Source organism: Dysidea avara, chromosome 3 (assembly GCF_963678975.1).
Source record: "Dysidea avara chromosome 3, odDysAvar1.4, whole genome shotgun sequence".
NCBI classification, from domain to species: Eukaryota; Metazoa; Porifera; class Demospongiae; order Dictyoceratida; family Dysideidae; genus Dysidea; species Dysidea avara.
Window position 1 is genome coordinate 45709222 of NC_089274.1, and position 19303 is coordinate 45728524.

The window sequence follows — 19303 nt, forward strand, 5'->3', positions numbered from 1 at the left end:
GAACTCTCTACATGGTGGTTTCTTTGTAGCTGAACTCTCTACAAGGTAATTTCTTCTAGCTGATCTCTCTACAGGGAGATTTGTTTGTAGCTGAACTATCTACAAGGTAACTTCTTATAGCTGATCTCTACAGGGTGATTTGTTTGTAGTTGAATTCTGTACAGGTGATTTGTTTGCAGCTGAGCTCTTTACAAAATGGTTTCTTTGTAGCTGAACTTTCTCCAAGGTAACTTCTTCTAACTGATCTTTCTACAGGGTGATTTGTTTGTAGCTGAACTATCTACAAGGTAATTTCTTCTAGCTGATCTCTCTACAGGGCGATTTGTTTGTAGCTGAATTCTGTACAAGTGATTTGTTTGCAGCTGAGCTCTTTACAGAATAGTTTCTTTGTAGCTGAACTCTCTACAGGGTGATTTGTTTGTAGCTGTAATCCCTACAAGGTAACTTCTTCTAGCTGATCTCTCTACAGGGTGATTTGTTTGTAGCTGAACTCTCTACAGGTGATTTGTTTGTAGCTGAACTCTACAAGGCGATACTTCTAGGTGATCTCTCTACAGGATTCCTTGTTTCTAACTGAACTCTCAACAGGGTGATCTGTTCATAGCTGAACTTTCTACTGGGTGATTTGTTTGCAGCTGAACTCTCTAAATGGTGGTTTCTTTGTAGCTGAACTCTCTACAATGTGACTTCTTCTAGCTGAACTCTCTACAAGGTGACTTGTTTCTAGCTGATCTCTCTACAGGGTGACTTGTTTCTAGCTGAACTCTCTACAGGTGATTTGTTTGTAGCTGAACTCTCTACATGGTGGTTTCGTTGTAGCTGAACTCTCTACAAGGTAACTTCTTCTAGCTGATCTTTTTCACTGCATATTTGTTTGTAGCTGAGTTCTCTACAGGGTGATTTGTTTGCAGCTGAACTCTCTACATGGGAGTTTCATTGTAGCTGAACTCTCTACAATGTGACTTCTTCTAGCTGAACTCTATACAGGGTGACTTGTTTTTAGCTGATCTCTCTACAGAGTGACTTGTTTCTAGCTGAACTCTCTACAGGTGATTTGTTTGCAGCTGAACTCTCTACATGGTGGTTTCTTTGTAGCTGAACTCTCTACAAGGTAACTTCTTCTAGCTGATCTTTCTACAGGGTGATTTGTTTGTAGCTGAATTCTCTACAGGGTGATTTATTTGCAGCTTAACTCTCTACAAGGTGACTTCTTCTAGCTGAACTCTCTACAGAGTGATTGATTTTTTTTGCAGCTGAACTCTCTATATGGTGGTTTCTTTGTAACTTAACTCTCTACAGGGTGATTTGTTTGTAGCTGAACTCTCTACAGGGTGATCTGTTCATAGCTGAACTCCCTATAAGGTAACTTCTTCTAGCTAATCTTTCTACAGGGCGATTTGTTTGTAGCTGAGTTCTCTACAGGGTGATTTGTTTGCAGCTGAACTCTACATGGTAGCTTCTTTGTAGCTCTACAATGTTACTTCTTCTAGCTGAACTCTCTACAAGGTGACTTGTTTCTAGCTGATCTCTCTACAGGCTGACTTGTTTCTAGCTGAACTCTCTACAGGTGATTTGTTTGCAGCTGAACTCTCTACATGATTGTTTCGTTGTAGCTGAACTCTCTACAAGGTAATTTCTTCTAGCTGATCTCTCTACAGGCCGATTTGTTTGTAGCTGAACTCTCTACATGATGGTTTCTTTGTAGCTGAACTCTCTACAAGGTGATTTCTTCTATAGCTGATCTTTCTACAGGGTGATTTGTTTGTAGTTAAACTCTCTACACGATAGATTCTTTGTAGCTGAACTCTCTACAAGGTGATTTCTTCTATAGCTGATCTTTCTACAGGGTGATTTGTTTGTACCTGAACTATCTACATGATGGTTTCTTTGTAGCTGAACTCTCTACAAGGTAACTTCTTCTAGCTGATCTCTCTACAGGACAATTTGTTTGTACCTGAACTCTCACATGATTGTTTCTTTGAAGCTGAACTCTCTACGAGGTGATTTCTTCTAGCTGATCTTTCTACAGGGTGATTTGTTTGTAGCAGAACTCTCTACAAGGAAACTTCTTCTAGCTGATCTCTCTACAGGGAGATTTGTTTGTAGCTGAACTCTCTATACATGATTTGTTTGCGGCTGAATTCTCTACATGATGGTTTCTTTGTAGCTGAACTCTCTACAAGGTAACTTCTTCCAGCTGATCTCTTTACAGGGTGAATTGTTTGTAGCAGAACGATCTACAAGGTAACTTCTTCTTACTTATCTCTCTACAGGGTGATTTGTTTGTAGCTGAACTTTTTACAAGGAAACCTCTTTTAACTGAGCTCTGTACAGGGTGAATTGTTTGTAGCTGAACTATCTACAAGGTAACTTCTTCTAGCTGATCTCTCTACAGGGTGATTTGTTTGTAGCTGAATTCTGTATAGGTGATTTGTTTGCAGCTGAGCTCTTTACAGAATGGTTTCTTTGTAGCTGAACTCTCTACAAGCTAACTTCTTCTAGCTGATGTATCTACAGGGTCACTAGTTTGTAGCTGAATTCTCTACATGGTGGTTTCTTTGTAACTGAAGTATCTACAAGGTGACATCTTCTAGCTGATCTTTCAACAGGGTGATTTGTTTGTATCTGAACTCTCTACAAGAAATCTTCTTCTAACTGATGTTTTAACAGGGTGAATTGTTTGTAGCTGAACTCTCTACAGGGTGATTTGTTTGTAGCTGATCTCTATACAGGTTACTTATTTCTAACTGATCTCTTGAATTCTGTTCAGGGTGACTGCTCTATTAGGATGACTGCTCTATTAGAGTATCTCGATCTCGCACTTGCTACACCAAGTTGGATTTCGTGTTATAACTCCGTGGCTTTAAGTCTGATTCTTCTACACCATTGAAGAGCCTTTCTAAGATGATAACTCCATCTGTACAGCGATTTTGAAAGCATTACCCCAAGCGGTTTACCTGGTAGGCGTGGCAAGCATAATAATAATAATAATAATAAAATAAAAATTAGCTAATCTCGATTGCGTAATTGTTACACACTGTTGATTTTTTCGCTGTATCTTCCTGGTTTTTAGCTCGATTTCTTTCAAACCACAAAAGGTTTGAGGTTCAATAGTTAACCTATTCACCCACCGATTTTCAGCTTCTTCCCATACGCGGTTTACCCTGTAGGCGTGACAACATATTGGTGTTATTTTTCGTGCATAATCGCTCATAACTCTTTGTCTGTTTATGGTATTCCAGCCAAAGTTGGTACCGAGATGCGCCTTTATACCCCCCTTCTGTGTGCCAAATTTCAAGGCAATCGGATAACGCGTTCGAGTTTTATAGCAGTTTATGTAAGTGTGCGACAAGAAAAAGAAAAATAAGAAGAAAAAAAAACGAAGAAACTCAGCCAATTTTTGAAGTCGCATATCTCGGGAACGCGCGAAGCGATTTCGCTCAAATTTGGAATGTAGAGTGCTGCAGTTGGGGGGCATGTCCACAGCAAAAATCGTCTTGTTTGATCAAGGAAGCACAGAGCTACGGAGGTGCGAAAATTGCGTTTTCTTTCTTCCTGTCAATATACTCACGGGTGTTACGCGCCGGCTTCTTGGGCCGCACGACACACTACCGTGTGTCTTGATTAATTCAGCCGGACAATTAGATTTGTAAGTACTGCAATTTAGCATATTTTATAATTCATGAATTATTTTGTAATTCGGTAATTACATTGCTATGCACTGCTAAGGAAGCGTAACTTTAACAAACCACTTTAAACAGCAAATTACACACAGAAGTATCTTCTCAACTGTTTTGTATTATTGTATTGTATTAGTGCTTTACAGTGACCAGCACTGAAGGTCTGACAGCAACACGTACTGCAGCCTTAGGATTACCTAACCTAATTTCAAGGACTTAGACTTAGTGACTTATAGCTGAAAAGGTGTAACAGAAAAGTTTTATAGTGTGTCTATCGTGTTTTCTCATGCAAATTGTTTACACAAAGCCTTGAGGCTGCCCTTCATTTTTGTTTGCATAAGTACGGGTAACGACCCTCTTTCAACTCGAAGGATACGCTATCTCTGATAGCCTAAGAGGCCTTCAACATTGTTTAAAGGTGTTAAACATCAACAAAACTGAAAGGGAAGACCGTTTACGAAGTATATGAAGAGTGACCATACCTGTTTTTCAGACCGCCGAGAAGAACCACCTCAGAGCAAAGTTCACTTGTGTGGAAGTTTAATACAGACTTCATTTTGCTTTTACTTCTTAGGTGCAAGCTGCTTTTATTTTGCTCACATGGGTGGATAGACAAACATAGGTAGGTAGGTAGGTAGGTAGATAGATAGGTACACACACACACACACACACACGCACGCACACACGCACTCACACACACACGCTCACACTACACTACATTGCACATACATACACGCACACGCTCACACACACACACACACGCTCACACACACACACACACGCTCACACTACACTACACTGCACACACACACACACATGCACACACGCACGCACACACACACACACACACACACACACACACACACACACACACACTCACATACGCCCCCACACACACACACGCTCACACTACACTACATTGCACACACATACACACACACACACACACACTACACTGCACACACACACGCACACACACACTACACTACACTGCACACACATACACACACGCTCACACACACATGCTCACACTACACTACACTGCACACACACACACACACACACACACACACACACACACACACACACACACACACACACACACACACACACATGCTCACACTACACTACACTGCATACACACACACACACACACACACACACACACACACACACACACACACACACACACACACACACACACACACACACACACACACAGACACGCACACAGACACTTTTCCGAAAACAATTTCAGTAACCAGGCGCGTGCCTGGTTTAAAAACCCAAAGCTGGTCATGGGGTGGCTTTGTGGAATACAAATACAAAAAGAAGTGATATCTAATCCAAAACAGCCAAGCTTTAAAAAAAGAGTGTGGCCCTCAAAAAGGCTATGGTGAAAAAAGATGTAAAATCCAAGGTGGCGGTCAAGAAATGGCTGTGATGGTAGGTTAATGGTAAAAATTTTAATAATGACAATTCAAGTGAATTTGGTGCTACTTGATAGGGCCACATTCTTTATTTACAGCTTGGCTGTTTTGGATTAGATTGTATATTTATCATTCCATAATACGGTACTGAATTTGGAAAACCATTGATCTACGAGTCTACATATGTAAGTGCTCTTTCTACAACATGTTAATTTGTAATTACTTCTACCTAATCCAATACAGCCTATACTGTTCTGTATGGTTTATGAATTACGTATGTAAGACATTAAAGTACATTAATTAATATCTTAATGTTTACGGATTCATTCATTTGCCATTAGTACAATGTACACAATATAGTGGAATAATGATTTACCTCTGAGAACCATCATCAAGATATCGTTGCAAATTATTGGCAATGAAATTTACAACTGGTACTTTCGTGCCTGCAATAATATTGCAGTTACTATTGTATAGAAAAGTGTTTTATCCATGTAAAATATCACATAATAATATATATTGTATACAAAAATACATTATTTCTATTACCAAGAGTAAACAATAAAAGAGAGAATGTCTAACTCCAGTATGGACCATCAAAAGTGACTTTCTGGATATTATAGTAAATTCACATTTATGATATGAGTGCTGATTGAGTGAGTTAACACTTCAGGAGGTGGTGACTTTGAGTAGCACCTTGAAAGTTAGTGTATGCAAGCCAAAACATATTAATACCCTTCCTGTAATTTCAAGGGAAGCCTGTGGACTTGTGGCTCTCATTTTTGATAATCCATACTGGAGTTAGACACTCTCTTTTGTTATAACAAAATTTATTACAGCTATTACTGTATAATTTCACATTTACAAATTACCTTGAATGCTTCTCTGATAAATTATAGCTATGGCTGGTATTGTAACTTGAGTATCGCCAACTTCTGGAAACACAATATCTCTTATAAGTTCTTCTTCATCTGGAGGAAACTGAGCACTGATGTCTAGGTACAAATACAATATACTGAAGGTCGAACATGTTTATTGTTACTAACTTATGTTTTCTTTCTCTATTATTATTGTTCTGTTTTCAACAAACTGGTTGGTTGAATTTGTTGATATGGATGTAGTCAATAGATTACCAACAGCTATGGCAAAAGTTTCTGTATTTTCCAGTAAGTCTTCTCCCACTGACAACTCCTCCTATAAATTGCAACAAAGTTTTGAAGTATCCATACAGATAAAGCTACATTAAAACATTTCAAAATGGTACTGATCATTATTATTTTTTTTATTAAGACTTTACAGCACAAGTGCTGAAGGTCTGTAGGACATCTGGTCCTACAGCCTGTGAAATTAGTTCAGAATTTGGAAATACCACACTTAAGGCATGAATCCTGTTATTCTAGAAATATTTTTAGGACTAATAGGTGGTCAAAGAACTGCAATGATCAAATTAATTCGCATATTTCACATTTTAGTGCAATTATGGAATGATTGTATGACTAACTGCCAAAATTGCATGAAAATGTGTATAATTACCTACTAATCACATAGTGACCACCATTCATGCTTTGTGATGCACATCTATCCAGTTCTGTGTGGCCATTAACTTCTAACCAGTAAATGTATCATTCTTTCAGAACTTGAATGGCTTTTGTATCTAATCAATTACTTACCATACAGCATTTTTTTTGCAAGTCCATTGTAATAGCCTCCAGAATAATTAAATTTCTGTGATTGTGACATCTCATAGGGTCCACAATGCAAAAATATCCTCCAATCAACTACCTAACTAGTGTCATGTGTTAGGCTAAGTGTAACTTGATTAATACCAACGTGGCAGCCAAGTTTGTCACTTTCTTCTGGTAGAAAACAATACAAATGTCTTAAAATCACATAATATTTTGCTGCAGCGGTTCGTAGGGTTCTTCGTATGCCACGATATTCACTCTCAACATTGTTAAAGTAGTCTATCATCAACTCAAAGTATTGATGGCTTGATTTTATTGGTCAGTTTCTGGTGGCAGCATGATTTTGCGTATTTTTTGGCAACAAACAAAATGTTCCTTCCTCTGGAGCACAGGACAAGCAGAACAGCAACTGCGCCGTGGGTCAACAATGACCAGTACTAGGTAAAGTACTTGTATGCAGAGTATGGTTATCATACAGTATGGTAGTACTGTATATTAGGGATCATGAAGATTTGGGTTTTCCTAGCAAAAAAATTCACCCAAAAACCAGCTTCACAACTCCATCCTGGCACCTTGGCAGTATTGGTTAGGTACGTATAACCAAGCCCAAAAGTGCCTTCAGTACGATCCTAAAGGTTTCCAATAAATTGTTACAGAATTTAAAAAAAAATTTATACAATGGAATTTTCTACTGACTAACTACCTGCCTGATGCCTTCAGGCAAGCATAACTCGATAATGGCTAAGGCTACGGGCTTGATTTTTTCACTGTTTGACGTTGCTTCATCCTGAGACCTGCCTTTTGGCATACTGCAGTACGTACAATGCACACATCATGGACTTACCTTTGTCCTTCTTTGTGTCCCATTTCTTTTGCTTACAGCCAAAGGTGTCGATTCGCGGTAGCACGATGCATGACTTCCCTACAGTACGTTTGTAAACGGGAATCGTTCATATTTTCTGTGGTGACTAGACTGATTGCAGAGATGATTCTAACACCGTTCTTTGTTTGTAATGGTGTGTAACAGGCTGAACATAGCTGAAAGTGAAGCGTAATATAGCTGCTGCACTTACAAGGCAGTAATTGATAGTTGAAAGTGCTCGAATCGTCATATTTTCATGGTGACAGGATTGTTGCAGAGGGACTTCTTTTACTGTTTTTCGTCTGTGGCGCTGTGTAACGGGCTGAACATAGCTGAAATTGAAGCGTAATGGCCACCGTACTTTCGAAGCAGTTTGTGATAGCTGGGGCGCGCGTTCAGACGAAACCATTAATTCTGGCGCCATCCTTTCTTTTGATGCGGTATGCATGGGTTCACCAGTCATAATAATGTTGCAAAAAAAGTAAACGAACAAGTTAAAGAAATTTTAAGTTCGATTAGGGATCATAGAAAAAAAAAGTAGGGAAACAAGGGAGGTTGTCTACACCTCCAGATATATTAGTGAACATTTAATCCCTAATTCAGTCTTGGTCTTGGGTATAGACTGGATTAGGGATTAAATGTTCACTAGTATATCTGGAGGTGTAGGCAACCTCCCTTGTTTCCCTACTTTTCTTTTCGATGATCTCTAATTGAACTTAAAATTTCTAATTTTTCCTTTAACTTGTAATTGAAGCTTGTTAGCCATCTGACTGAGCCATCTATATGCTGAAATTTGGCCAAAACGATGCAATTTTTACAAACAAATACCAGAATGGTTGATACATCAGTGAGACAGTCTCCAACAGCAAGGATACGAAGTTTATATACATCTAAAAATACGGCTATCTTGCCCAGTAAACGCATAGAGCAATCCAATACATGAAATAGGCACTCACATGATTGATATTCAAATCTCGGAAAATACAACCATAATCTATTTCACCAGTTGTTGCATTTAAAATACTTCATGTTAGCAGCTGTTGCACTTAATAGACTTCTTTTGTCACCCAATTTAACTGGCTTATTATTGTATCACTTTCTTGTTGCACTTACATGACTCTTGTGATTCTGCCTTATTATTGTTGCTTTACAGTGCAATTACAAAAACAAACTTGTGATTTGGAATTACTCTTACTATTGGAACTATAGTACAGTAAACTAAATCTAACCAAAACAGCCAAGCTGTGAAAAAAGGGTGCAGCCCCAAAAAAGCCAGGGTGAAAAAAGATTTGAAATCAAAGATGGCAACTAAGAAGTGGTTGAAATGATGTAAGTGCCAATCATTTTACTGATGAGTAATCATAAAAATGATTGGCATTAACATCATTACTGCCATTTCTTGGCTGCCACCTTTGATCTCACATCTTTTTTTCACCCTGGCTTTTTTGGAGGCCACACTTTCTTTGCAGCTTGCATGTTTTGGTTTAGAGATCACTTCTTTTTGTAATACCATACAACAAAAAGCTGGTCTCTGGCCTGCTTTGAAGCTTCCTTTTTAGCTGGTCTCTGGCCTGCTTTGAAGCTTCCTTTTTACTTACTTGATTGTCTTTTTCTTTACTATAGCAATAAGGTAAAGATGTGCATTTGACTATGTGTGTACTTTTAAAACATTTTTTTTTGCATGTATGTATTTCAACCTTCTACAGGACGATTTGTAATGTAGATGAATTCTTTTACAGGGTGACTTATAAGTGGCTGAATTCTCTAAATGGTAACTTGATTTCAACTGACCTCTCTACAGGGTGACTTATTTCTAGCTGAAATTTTTACAGGTGACTTGTTTGTGGTTGAACTCTCTACATGGTGATCTCTCTACAGGGCAACTTGTTTGTAGCTGAATTCACTACATGGTGACTTGATTTTAGCTAATCTCTTTATGAGGTGACTTGTAACATAGCTGAACTCTTTATGGTAAATTTTTGTAGCTGAGCTCTCGACAGGGTGATTTGCTATGGCTGAGCTCTCTACAGAATGACTTGCTCCCATACCATACTACTACGCTTACACTTGATGCATGCTTTACATTATTACCCATACCAATTAACACACAGGGTTTGTGCCACCACTGTTGGTTGGCTATTTTTGTGACAACTTTGAAAGCTTTACAACCATTAACACAACACACACCATTACTACTTCTATACTACAAAGATCAAAAGAGCAGAGTGGGGGCTAGCCAAACATAAAATAAACTTGACAAAAATTCAGAGCATCCAGCCCCAGGACACCCTTGGCAAAACCTGGTGGCCTTTTTTTTTAACCACACAGGAAAAAAACAAAAAAAACTGCTCACTCTGCTGTGTATGCATAAAATTCAATTGTCACAAAACTGCCACCAATTGCAGATGCCGTCTATCTGAGACCACAGCTAATGAAAATTCAATGGGTGGGGGGGAAGAGATCCAACCTGTTCACACACGTGGCCTAGAGTGAATTAATACAGACCACACAGCATTATTTATGCCATGCATCATGTGACACTACTACCATATTCACGTGGGAGCTATTTTCTTGCTAATTCACTGTGTTCAAATGCTAGAAAATACATCTCCCACACCATACTACTACGCTTACACTTGATGCATGTTTTACATTACTACTCATACCAATTAACACATAGGGTTTGTGCCACCACTGCTGGTTGGCTATTTTTGTGACAACTTAGAGCTACAAAGAAAGCTGTAGATAATAAGATACAGTCCTAACTTCTTGGAGACCTGCAGCTTGCTTTCTATGCTGTCCTTGACATAACCGTCTTTTGCATTTTCAGATTTCCACCTTCTATGTTCTTAAACAGCCTCCTGCATTGGCAGCAGTGGTAGCTCCTCCCGATCTCAAACTGTAGAGTCCAAAGTCTGCTGCTGAGTATCCTAAACTAGTTAGCTTCTTGTTGTACAGGTCATTAATGCAGATATAACTTAGCTTACCAGATTGTCTGAGTACCTCACCATTTTTTGTGTTTTGAATTGCACTGAACAGGAAGCACTGGTCGTTACATCTTATGCCTGTCTTTTCCATATAGTGCTCCATCATAGCTACAGGGCATGTACTGGATCTGGTCCTGGCTATCAGCACTTCATCCACTTGACGAAGCTGGTCATTCTTGCTTGAAGCAATGTAGACCTTTAACATCTTACCTTCAATTGTGCAGTCACATGCCCTTAAATCCACTATCTATCTCCTGAAAGCGAAAGAAACCCACAAACCCAAGTAAGCAAGCAGTTGCCAGCCTTAGATCCGAGAGTCTGCAACTATTGCCTCCAACATTTCCATGTCATTGGCTCCTTCTTCACAACAGGCTTTGCCAATTTGCATTGAAGCCTTCCTAGTGTCACTCTTACTAAGGGATGGGATCAGGGAGTAATCAAACCAGCACATGAGTGCACCCACGACAGTGCATTGCAAGCCTCCTCCACAGCAGACTTAGATTTGGTCAGGTATTGGAGATACAAAACAAACTCAAGCAGTCTAGCCGGGATTGGTGAGAGTTTGTAAGAAGCCACCTATCTTTTCCACCTCCTGAAGGCACCAAGGTACTTCTTGACTGTGTTGTCTGCCCTGCTATGGAGGATGGTGTTAGACAGCCTACTGGCCAGGTCCCTCAAATTGGGATGTGTCAGCTTGTCTAGTAGCTTCCAGCTTCCTTGCTTAAAGACATCTGCAACAGTTTAGCAGTAAACACTGAGGGAATTAAAAAAAATCTCTTATGTAGCTATAAGGCTTGCATCACTAGCTGAACATACTTAAGTTAGGACATACAACATAGCACATGTTGGCCTCCAGCTATGACTGACAATCATAATAGAACCCCTACAGGTCATACCCACCAGCCTCTTTACTGTGGCCAAGGATAATGGAATGTCATTATTGGTGATACTTAACAGGCTAATTCTTATGCTGAATAGGAAAGTCATACCTAGTACCAATTATGGATTGTGGTTTCCTCTCGCTGTGACCATCAAGCGGTGGGAGGTAAGGGGGGTCTACACTTTTGGGTCATACTCCAGCTTCTTGCTGTCAACATTAAAGTGACTGGTGTACTTATGGGTCATACATACCAGCTTCTTGCTGTGACTCCAGTTAAATAGGGAACCTGCTTCCATCTTACACACAGGACATAACTAGTAGCCCCTTGCTGTGACCAGGATAAGTAGGATTAGGTGGTCATACATACCAACTTCAGCTGTGACCAAAAATCATTCCACATTAGGAATTAGCAACCATATAATAAGTTGGACAATATCTGACATAGCAAACCTCATCAGGGCATGTTGGTCATACATACCAGCCTCACGCTGTGACCATTTACTTTTACTATATACCCATTCCGTGTTTTCTAGTCACTTTTGTGGAACTCTAACCTAAGGGCAAATACTGGTGTATTTGGAAGACCTTTAAATAGGCTAGTACCCACACAGCCTGGTAAAATTAAGTCTGGACTATTAGGCAACATCAGGTGCTCCACCACAAACTCTGCTGGGTCCATCCCATTTAGGAAGATTAAAGGCCAGAATGGGTATGACATCCACTGAGGAACTAACAAAGTACCCTTTGCACCGCAGTTTAGGGCATGTCTGATAACTTGGGGGGTTAGGTAGATAGGTGGAAACCACCATTTGTTGTCTTCAGCCCAGTCACAAGTGAACGTGTCCACTGAATCTGTGCCAGGAACCCAGAACCTTAAGTTAAATCTTTAGGATTTCTGATTGGAGAGCAGCCTGCCTACTTCCATATTGGACTATTCTTACTACTTTCTGGTTATCAGAAAACCAGCGAATATGTTTTTTCATAAACTTTTTCTGAAAGGCATCTAACACAAGCCTCACTGCTCGCAATTCCCGCCATGTTGAACTCTTATCTGCATCCCCTGGGGACCACTGGCCATTAGCAACTAAATTTCCATGCTCCACCACATACCCACCATAACCTGTTGAACTTGCATCTGAGTATACAACCCTGACTGCTGATAGTTTTGACCAAATTTGTTGCCCATTAAAATTTGAAATTTCAGTGAGCCAAAATTCTATCTCTTGTAAGGCTTCATCTGTTAAATCTACTTGGTGATACCAACCGACTCTGCTGTTTAGGGTGGCATACAAGCTTCGGGTCATTAGTCTGGTAACTGAACCTAAGGCAAGGGACATTGAAGTGATTTTGCCGATTACACTGGCCAATTGCTTTGCTGGGAGGAGTCTCTTTTGTTTGGCTTCAGACAGCTTAGCTTTTAGAGTGAAGATCTCTTCAGCTGGTACCGAAAACTCACCAAGGGCCAAATCGATGTAAAACCAAAGTCATTCTATTTTACAGGATGGTTCCCAAACACACTTCTCTATGTTAACAATAAGCCCAGCTGATTCTAAGTCCTGTTTAACCTTTGCACTTTCAACTGTTGCCTCGGCTTTTCCTTTTACTGCTACAATTCCATCATCCAAGTAAATAATAGCTTTTAGGCCTCTACCACGCCAGTACCTCGCTAATGGTCTCATTAATTTTGTAAATAGGTAACAGGCAGTGGACAACCCAAAGGGAAGGACTTTAAAGACATAATAATTCTCCATGCCATCCAAATCCCAATGGAATCCCAGATATTGTAGTGTTCAGGCCAAATGTCAACATGGTGGTAAACAGACTTGAGATTAAATTTAAATTGGTACTCACCTTGTTCAAACATCAGTGCTGCTATGTGCAGGTTCTCATACTTAAAACTTTGGACATGCAAAAACTGATTCAGGTACCTCAAGTTAAGCACCAAACGTAGTTTAACTTCTGGATTACCCACGACTGATAATGGGCTACACACCTCAGGTTTACTCTGTACTTTCATCACACAGCGGTTCAAAACCAAACTCTTTACTGCCTCATTTACATACTCACAGTGTAACTGTGAAGATTGGTGGTCATGTTGGGAATAAGAAGGAGGAACAAACTTTAACGGCAAGCGGTAACCATTCTCTATACAGTCTAGGATGAGAGGGGGTATGCAGGACCTCTTGCCAAAATTGTATTTTTTTTTGTTTGAGCCTTCCTTGGACATCTGAGATTTGGTTCAAGGTTGGAGACACTTCAGCCTCCCAAATTCTTGCTGTGTCGACTAATAGGGCATCAGGGGGGAAGGTGTCAACTACTTCAGAGGTATCCCAAACATCAACCATGCTTTGACAATAATTACACATTGTAAAGGTACACATGATTCAGCAGTACCATTATCAACACTTTGTACACACATGCTTAATACATTAGACTCAGATATGATGCCTATGACTTCAGCACTGCTTACCACAGGCTGACCAAAAGGATACTGCTTTCCATTAAGAGGGCAGCTTGCTGTTAGGTGCCCATAACCCCACATGCAAAACAGGGCCCCAGGACTTTTGGCCTGATCTACCTCTGAGGTGTGAGGGACATCGATGGCTGAGGTGGTGTAGGTGATGTGCCTGTTCGGGCCCAGCAGTATCCTACTGGGGGCTCTGGAACGAATATGGGTAAGGCCGCCGTCTCCAGCCTCCTCTTCCGCCACCTTGCCGTTGTTTGTTGGCCTCTTCAAACTCTTTGGATTCATGCTCGGCCTCCTTTTCTGAGTGGCAAAGCTGCTTCTCATCATCCTTGTTGTCTGCGAGGGGATCGCTCTGATAATGGCAGACGGTACACCAGCCAAATCTGGAGCAGTCCTATGTGCTTCTGCTGCGATGGAGCAGTCCTATGTGCTTCTGCAGTCCACTTCTATGTGCTTCTGCTGCGTTTGCAGAGCAGACACACCTTCCTCTAACAATTCTGTTGCCCTTGCTGGTGAGGATTTCTCTCCAAGGTCAGAGGGTGCCATCTTCTCCAGCTTCTTCTTTGCGGATGCGATGGATTCTTCAAACTTCTGGTTGAATTTAAACTGCATCTCATTTCCCTTCTTCCGGAACTGGCAAGATGATCCTGAGATTTTCCGCGATAGCTACTGTGCTGTCCTTTCTTGCACAAGTTGCGCCGATGTCATCACTTGCTTTACTTCGGCGATAGCTAAGGTTAGCTTCGCATCCATCTCTCACTGATTTTGACTGAACTTTTCCATAAGAAGATCAATCTTTTCTTTCCACCATCTTGGATCGTGATAAATAACATAGCCAACCTGTTCACACACGTGACCTAGAGTGAATTAATACATACCACACAGCATTATTTATACCACCATGCATCAGGTGACACTTCTACCATATTCATGTGGGAGCTTATTTTCTTGCTAATTCACTGAAAATACATCTACTTGCCGAATGTTCTAATAGGATGACTGCACTATTAGTCAAGTACCTCAATCAAGTATTTGTTACATCCAGTTGGTTTCACAGTATGCTGTATTGTGATTAACCCACCTATACACCCACCTTCAGCACTTGTGTTGTAAAGCCTTAATGAATAAACTAATGTTCAATTGGTTCCACATGGGATACTTTGAGATAATAAGTCACTCTCATGGACACAAATGCATGAAATTGACAAGGAGAAAACATCCTGACTGCCTGGCAGACTCCTGTAAGCATTCAAGTGTAAATTGGATGGCTGCAGGATTGAGGTCCTGTCATAAATGTTTTCTCTTTTCTGCAACTTTTCAAACACGCGTAATAAAGATTTAATAAATGAAAATACAAACACCCATTTCAGTTCATTCTTATAAATGGTTTGCCTTGTAGGCATGACAGCTACAAATTTTTATAAACAAAACTTGATCATATGATCATTACACACTGTTGGCTATTGCACTGTATCGCTGTGGTCCTAATCTTGATTTCTTTCAGACCACTCCTAGGATGGTTAATCTAACTATAGACCAATATTCAACTGATTCCTTGAAGTGGTTTACCTTGTATACATGACAAAGGTTTGATTTTATTTCACATGAATAATTGGTCATAACTCCTGATCAGATTTCCACTAAAGTTAGTAAGATTTGCTTTAATTGATACTATATATTCTTGATAGAATAATGTTGTTCAGACTCATATGACCAGCCAATTTACAGTACATATCAATACAAAAAGAAATAGCTACTGCAACAGACTTGTATAGTAAAATTTTAGCATATCAACACATCGGTAAATTCAACAGTATTGGGTGGTTCTTGTGGTGATACAGTGGCAAGGCAATAACCAAATGATGGTTGAAACTAAGTCTGTTAGCTACAGTGCAAATCTAATCTCAACATTTGTGATCATTGATTTTAGAATATCTTGTTCATTTGCTCAGTTACTTAAATGCATGGTAACACAATACAACTGTTTATAAATTGTCTTACTTACTTCTCTTGCTGCTTCAAAAGAATCCTTATTCGAACTGCTCAATAAATTGTCAATGGTTGTAGTAATGCTCTAAAAGTAAAATAGTAAAATGCAGCAAAATTAATACTCTATAATAGTAATAGTGGAGTTAGATTGCACTGCGGTACATACTGTGCTGTACAATGAAGCAAGAAAATCCCCTTCACCTATAAGGGTATACATGTAAATTAATGCTATCAAGCTAAAGATACTAATGCAAAGAGGTCACAATGTTAATTCAGGTGACAGCTTTCAGTAAAAGAAAATAATATTCTTTTGTAATATTACCTATAGGCCCATAAATATTACTAGTTTGACTTGAAAAGAAATGTCATAATAGATACATATAGTATACTGCGTGGGGATCACAACAAACAAACACTACAAAAACCAATTACAATCTTTAGCACTTCATTATAGTTATTGTCACATCTACAGCACATACTGTACATTTATGCATAATATAGTAACTGGACCTTACAAATCAACCATTTAAGTACCTGCAAACAAGTATATTAATTTATTAATTTTAAAACTATTTTAGAGTGTATTTAGTTCTAACAACTTACCAGCCCTGGCAGGTACATACATACACACACACATACATACATACATACATACATACATACATACATACATACATACATACATACATACATACATACATACATACATACATACATACATACATACATACATACATACATACATACATACATACATACATACATACATACATACATACATAACCCCATACATACACACACATACGTATGAAATTTTCACCAAATACGTATGATACTATTCATGGTATTCAAAGTTGTTGCAAGTTTAACCCTTATAATGTGTGCTATAATCCACGCATATTCCCATTCGTGTGATCAAATTTGGTGGTAAAATTTAAGGTGGCAAAAATTTAAGGAAGATGAAGTTTTTCCTGCTGGGTAGGCAGTTTACCCCTGATTCAATAGGCCCTTTGCAGTTGGAACCTCCTGTACACCTACAAACCACCACCCAATCATTGACTGGGTACTAGCATCCCCCAGACTATACCCTGTGTCCAGACACATGTGGCAGAGGAGGGAAAAAGCTAGGAGTAATATTAAACAAAATTAAAAATAGTATTCCTTCCTGAGATTATACAGTTACAATACATTGTATGTCCAACGCAAGTCAACATACAGTATCTGGTGGAGTACCTGCTGTGTAGACTTCAAAATAGATGGGAATGGTAGCTATGTACTAGCCCAAAGAAAACAACTTCCTATGAGGAGTGCTTTATGGGTTGAAATCTTACAAAATAATATCATTGTGGCATACGTATTTATCACTACTCTACTGGATTATTCATGGCATAAAAATTGTTGTCTTTAGCCAGCCCTGACCTTCACAGAGCTACACAATGTGACCACTGAGCAAAATCCAGCCATTTTTACTATATTCTATTTTGCAACTGGGTAAAAATATGCTTGCTACAGTACACTAAAAATTTATGCATGTTTTAATCTCTTTGGTGTGCACTGAAAAAAGCCCAAATCAATAAAACCTATACACCATCAGATTCGCCCATTCATGGGGAGTAAGAAATTCTTTGCTTTGCGTTTGCACAGCATAAAGAACATGGGTTATAGGCAGTTATTTACGATGCAGTAGAAATAAAGATTACCATTGTCATTTCATTGTTGGAATAGCCTTCTTTGTTGTCTGCATGAAAACGTACAGGGACAACACTATACAGTAGTTTGGTTGATTTGCTAGTTCATGGTGAACAGACTGAGCCAAAACCTGTCTTCATAGTTTGTCAGTCATGCGCAATGATTGATTAAAGCACCTCTGCCCTGTATGTCTGTTTAAATTGAATTTATTCCTGTTCCAACTGTCTAGCACTATAACTCCAAGACTATTCATCACAAAAGGTTGAAACTTCGGCAGTCCACTCCTTTGTTAACAGAGAAGAATTAAAATGAATGTGTGAAAATGACCAGTTTTTGCTCAGCCAGTCACATATAGGTATATCAAAACAATTCTATAGCTACAACTGTCAGCAAATTAGATCACTATTACCACAGTGATCCTAATATCAGTATGTATACACTTGTTGTACTGTGAACCCATTTTTGTGTAATGATGTAACTATGTAGTGATGTAATAGATATATAAATACTATTAGTATTGTATGATGATCAACACCTCTTTTGTAAATAGCCACACAAGCACATGTAAAAGTAGGTCACATGCTTTTGTCAGTCAGTTGAGTTGTGAGTTATTGGTAACAGCAACAATTGTTACAGTGGCATAGTCGGCAGGATTGCCGTGACGAGACACGACCGACTCGACCTAGCTAACTTAACCTCCCTCGCAAAATCTGTGGTACCGTGGAATAGCTTGATAACGGTACCTGGAAAGGTCGAGTGTTATACTCTTCATGTCAGTTGTTGTTTTGTCTTTTCCTAGATAAGAGATATACGCCGCCGTGGGAACCAGAAATGAGTCAGGACGACGAACGGGCTAGTGCCAGTGCCGGTGTTTCGCGTCCCGTGGTATTGCCAGAGAAGTTTAGTGGTGGAAATGACTTCAGTGAGCGGATCAGTCATTTCCAAGGGATTGCTGCTATTAATAAGTGGACTGAAGAAGAGAAGAAGCTGTGGCTTGGAGTACGGCTGACCAAAAAAGCTCACGTGGCATTCATACGACTTCCAACTGAAGCGCACCAGTCCTATGTGGCACTGAAGTCGGCGCTCACCAAGCGATTTGAGCCTACTAGTAAGCAAGAAGTATTCAAGGCAGAATTTGAAAGTCGTAGAAAGAGCAACGCAGAGAGTTGGGGTGATTTCGGAGATGAGCTGTTACGATTAGTGGACAAAGCTTTCCCTACCCTTGAATACAAGGCTAAAGAACAGTTTGCTCTGTCACGATATCTGGATCAGCTAGAACCAGCAGAAGTGGCCTTTGGTGTGAAACAACGCAGGCCCAAAACAATAAATGAAGCAGTGAGCTCAACTATAGAACTGGAGTCCTACCTTACGAAACCGAATACTCGACGGAATTCCAGCAGTGTTTCCCACGTACTGACTGATGAGAAACCATTGGTTGAGAGCATCCAAGCAGTGCAACGAGACCTGGTTGGGACTATGCAGAAACTGGCTGAGAAAGTAGAGAAATTGGAACTAGATGCATCTCAGCGTAGATACCAGCCCCCTAGGCGTGGAAGAGGATCACCACGGAACCCCAATGCCCCTATTATCTGCAGGAAATGTAACCAGCCTGGACACTATGCCAGGGGATGTGC

At 39.7% G+C, this 19303-nt stretch overlaps 1 protein-coding gene across 1 annotated transcript in view; it reads right to left on the reverse strand.

Moving 5' to 3' along the window:
• Positions 1-19303, reverse strand: part of LOC136248556 (adhesion G protein-coupled receptor L4-like) — a 215115-nt gene that overhangs the window by 60359 nt on the left and 135453 nt on the right. Inside the window, exons 13-16 of the mRNA XM_066040325.1 lie at positions 15997-16065; positions 6157-6304; positions 5983-6105; positions 5487-5556 (exon numbers count right to left, since the gene is read on the reverse strand). Of these exons, the coding sequence (XP_065896397.1) occupies positions 5487-5556; positions 5983-6105; positions 6157-6304; positions 15997-16065 (410 nt within the window). The remainder of the gene's footprint in view (positions 1-5486; positions 5557-5982; positions 6106-6156; positions 6305-15996; positions 16066-19303) is intronic.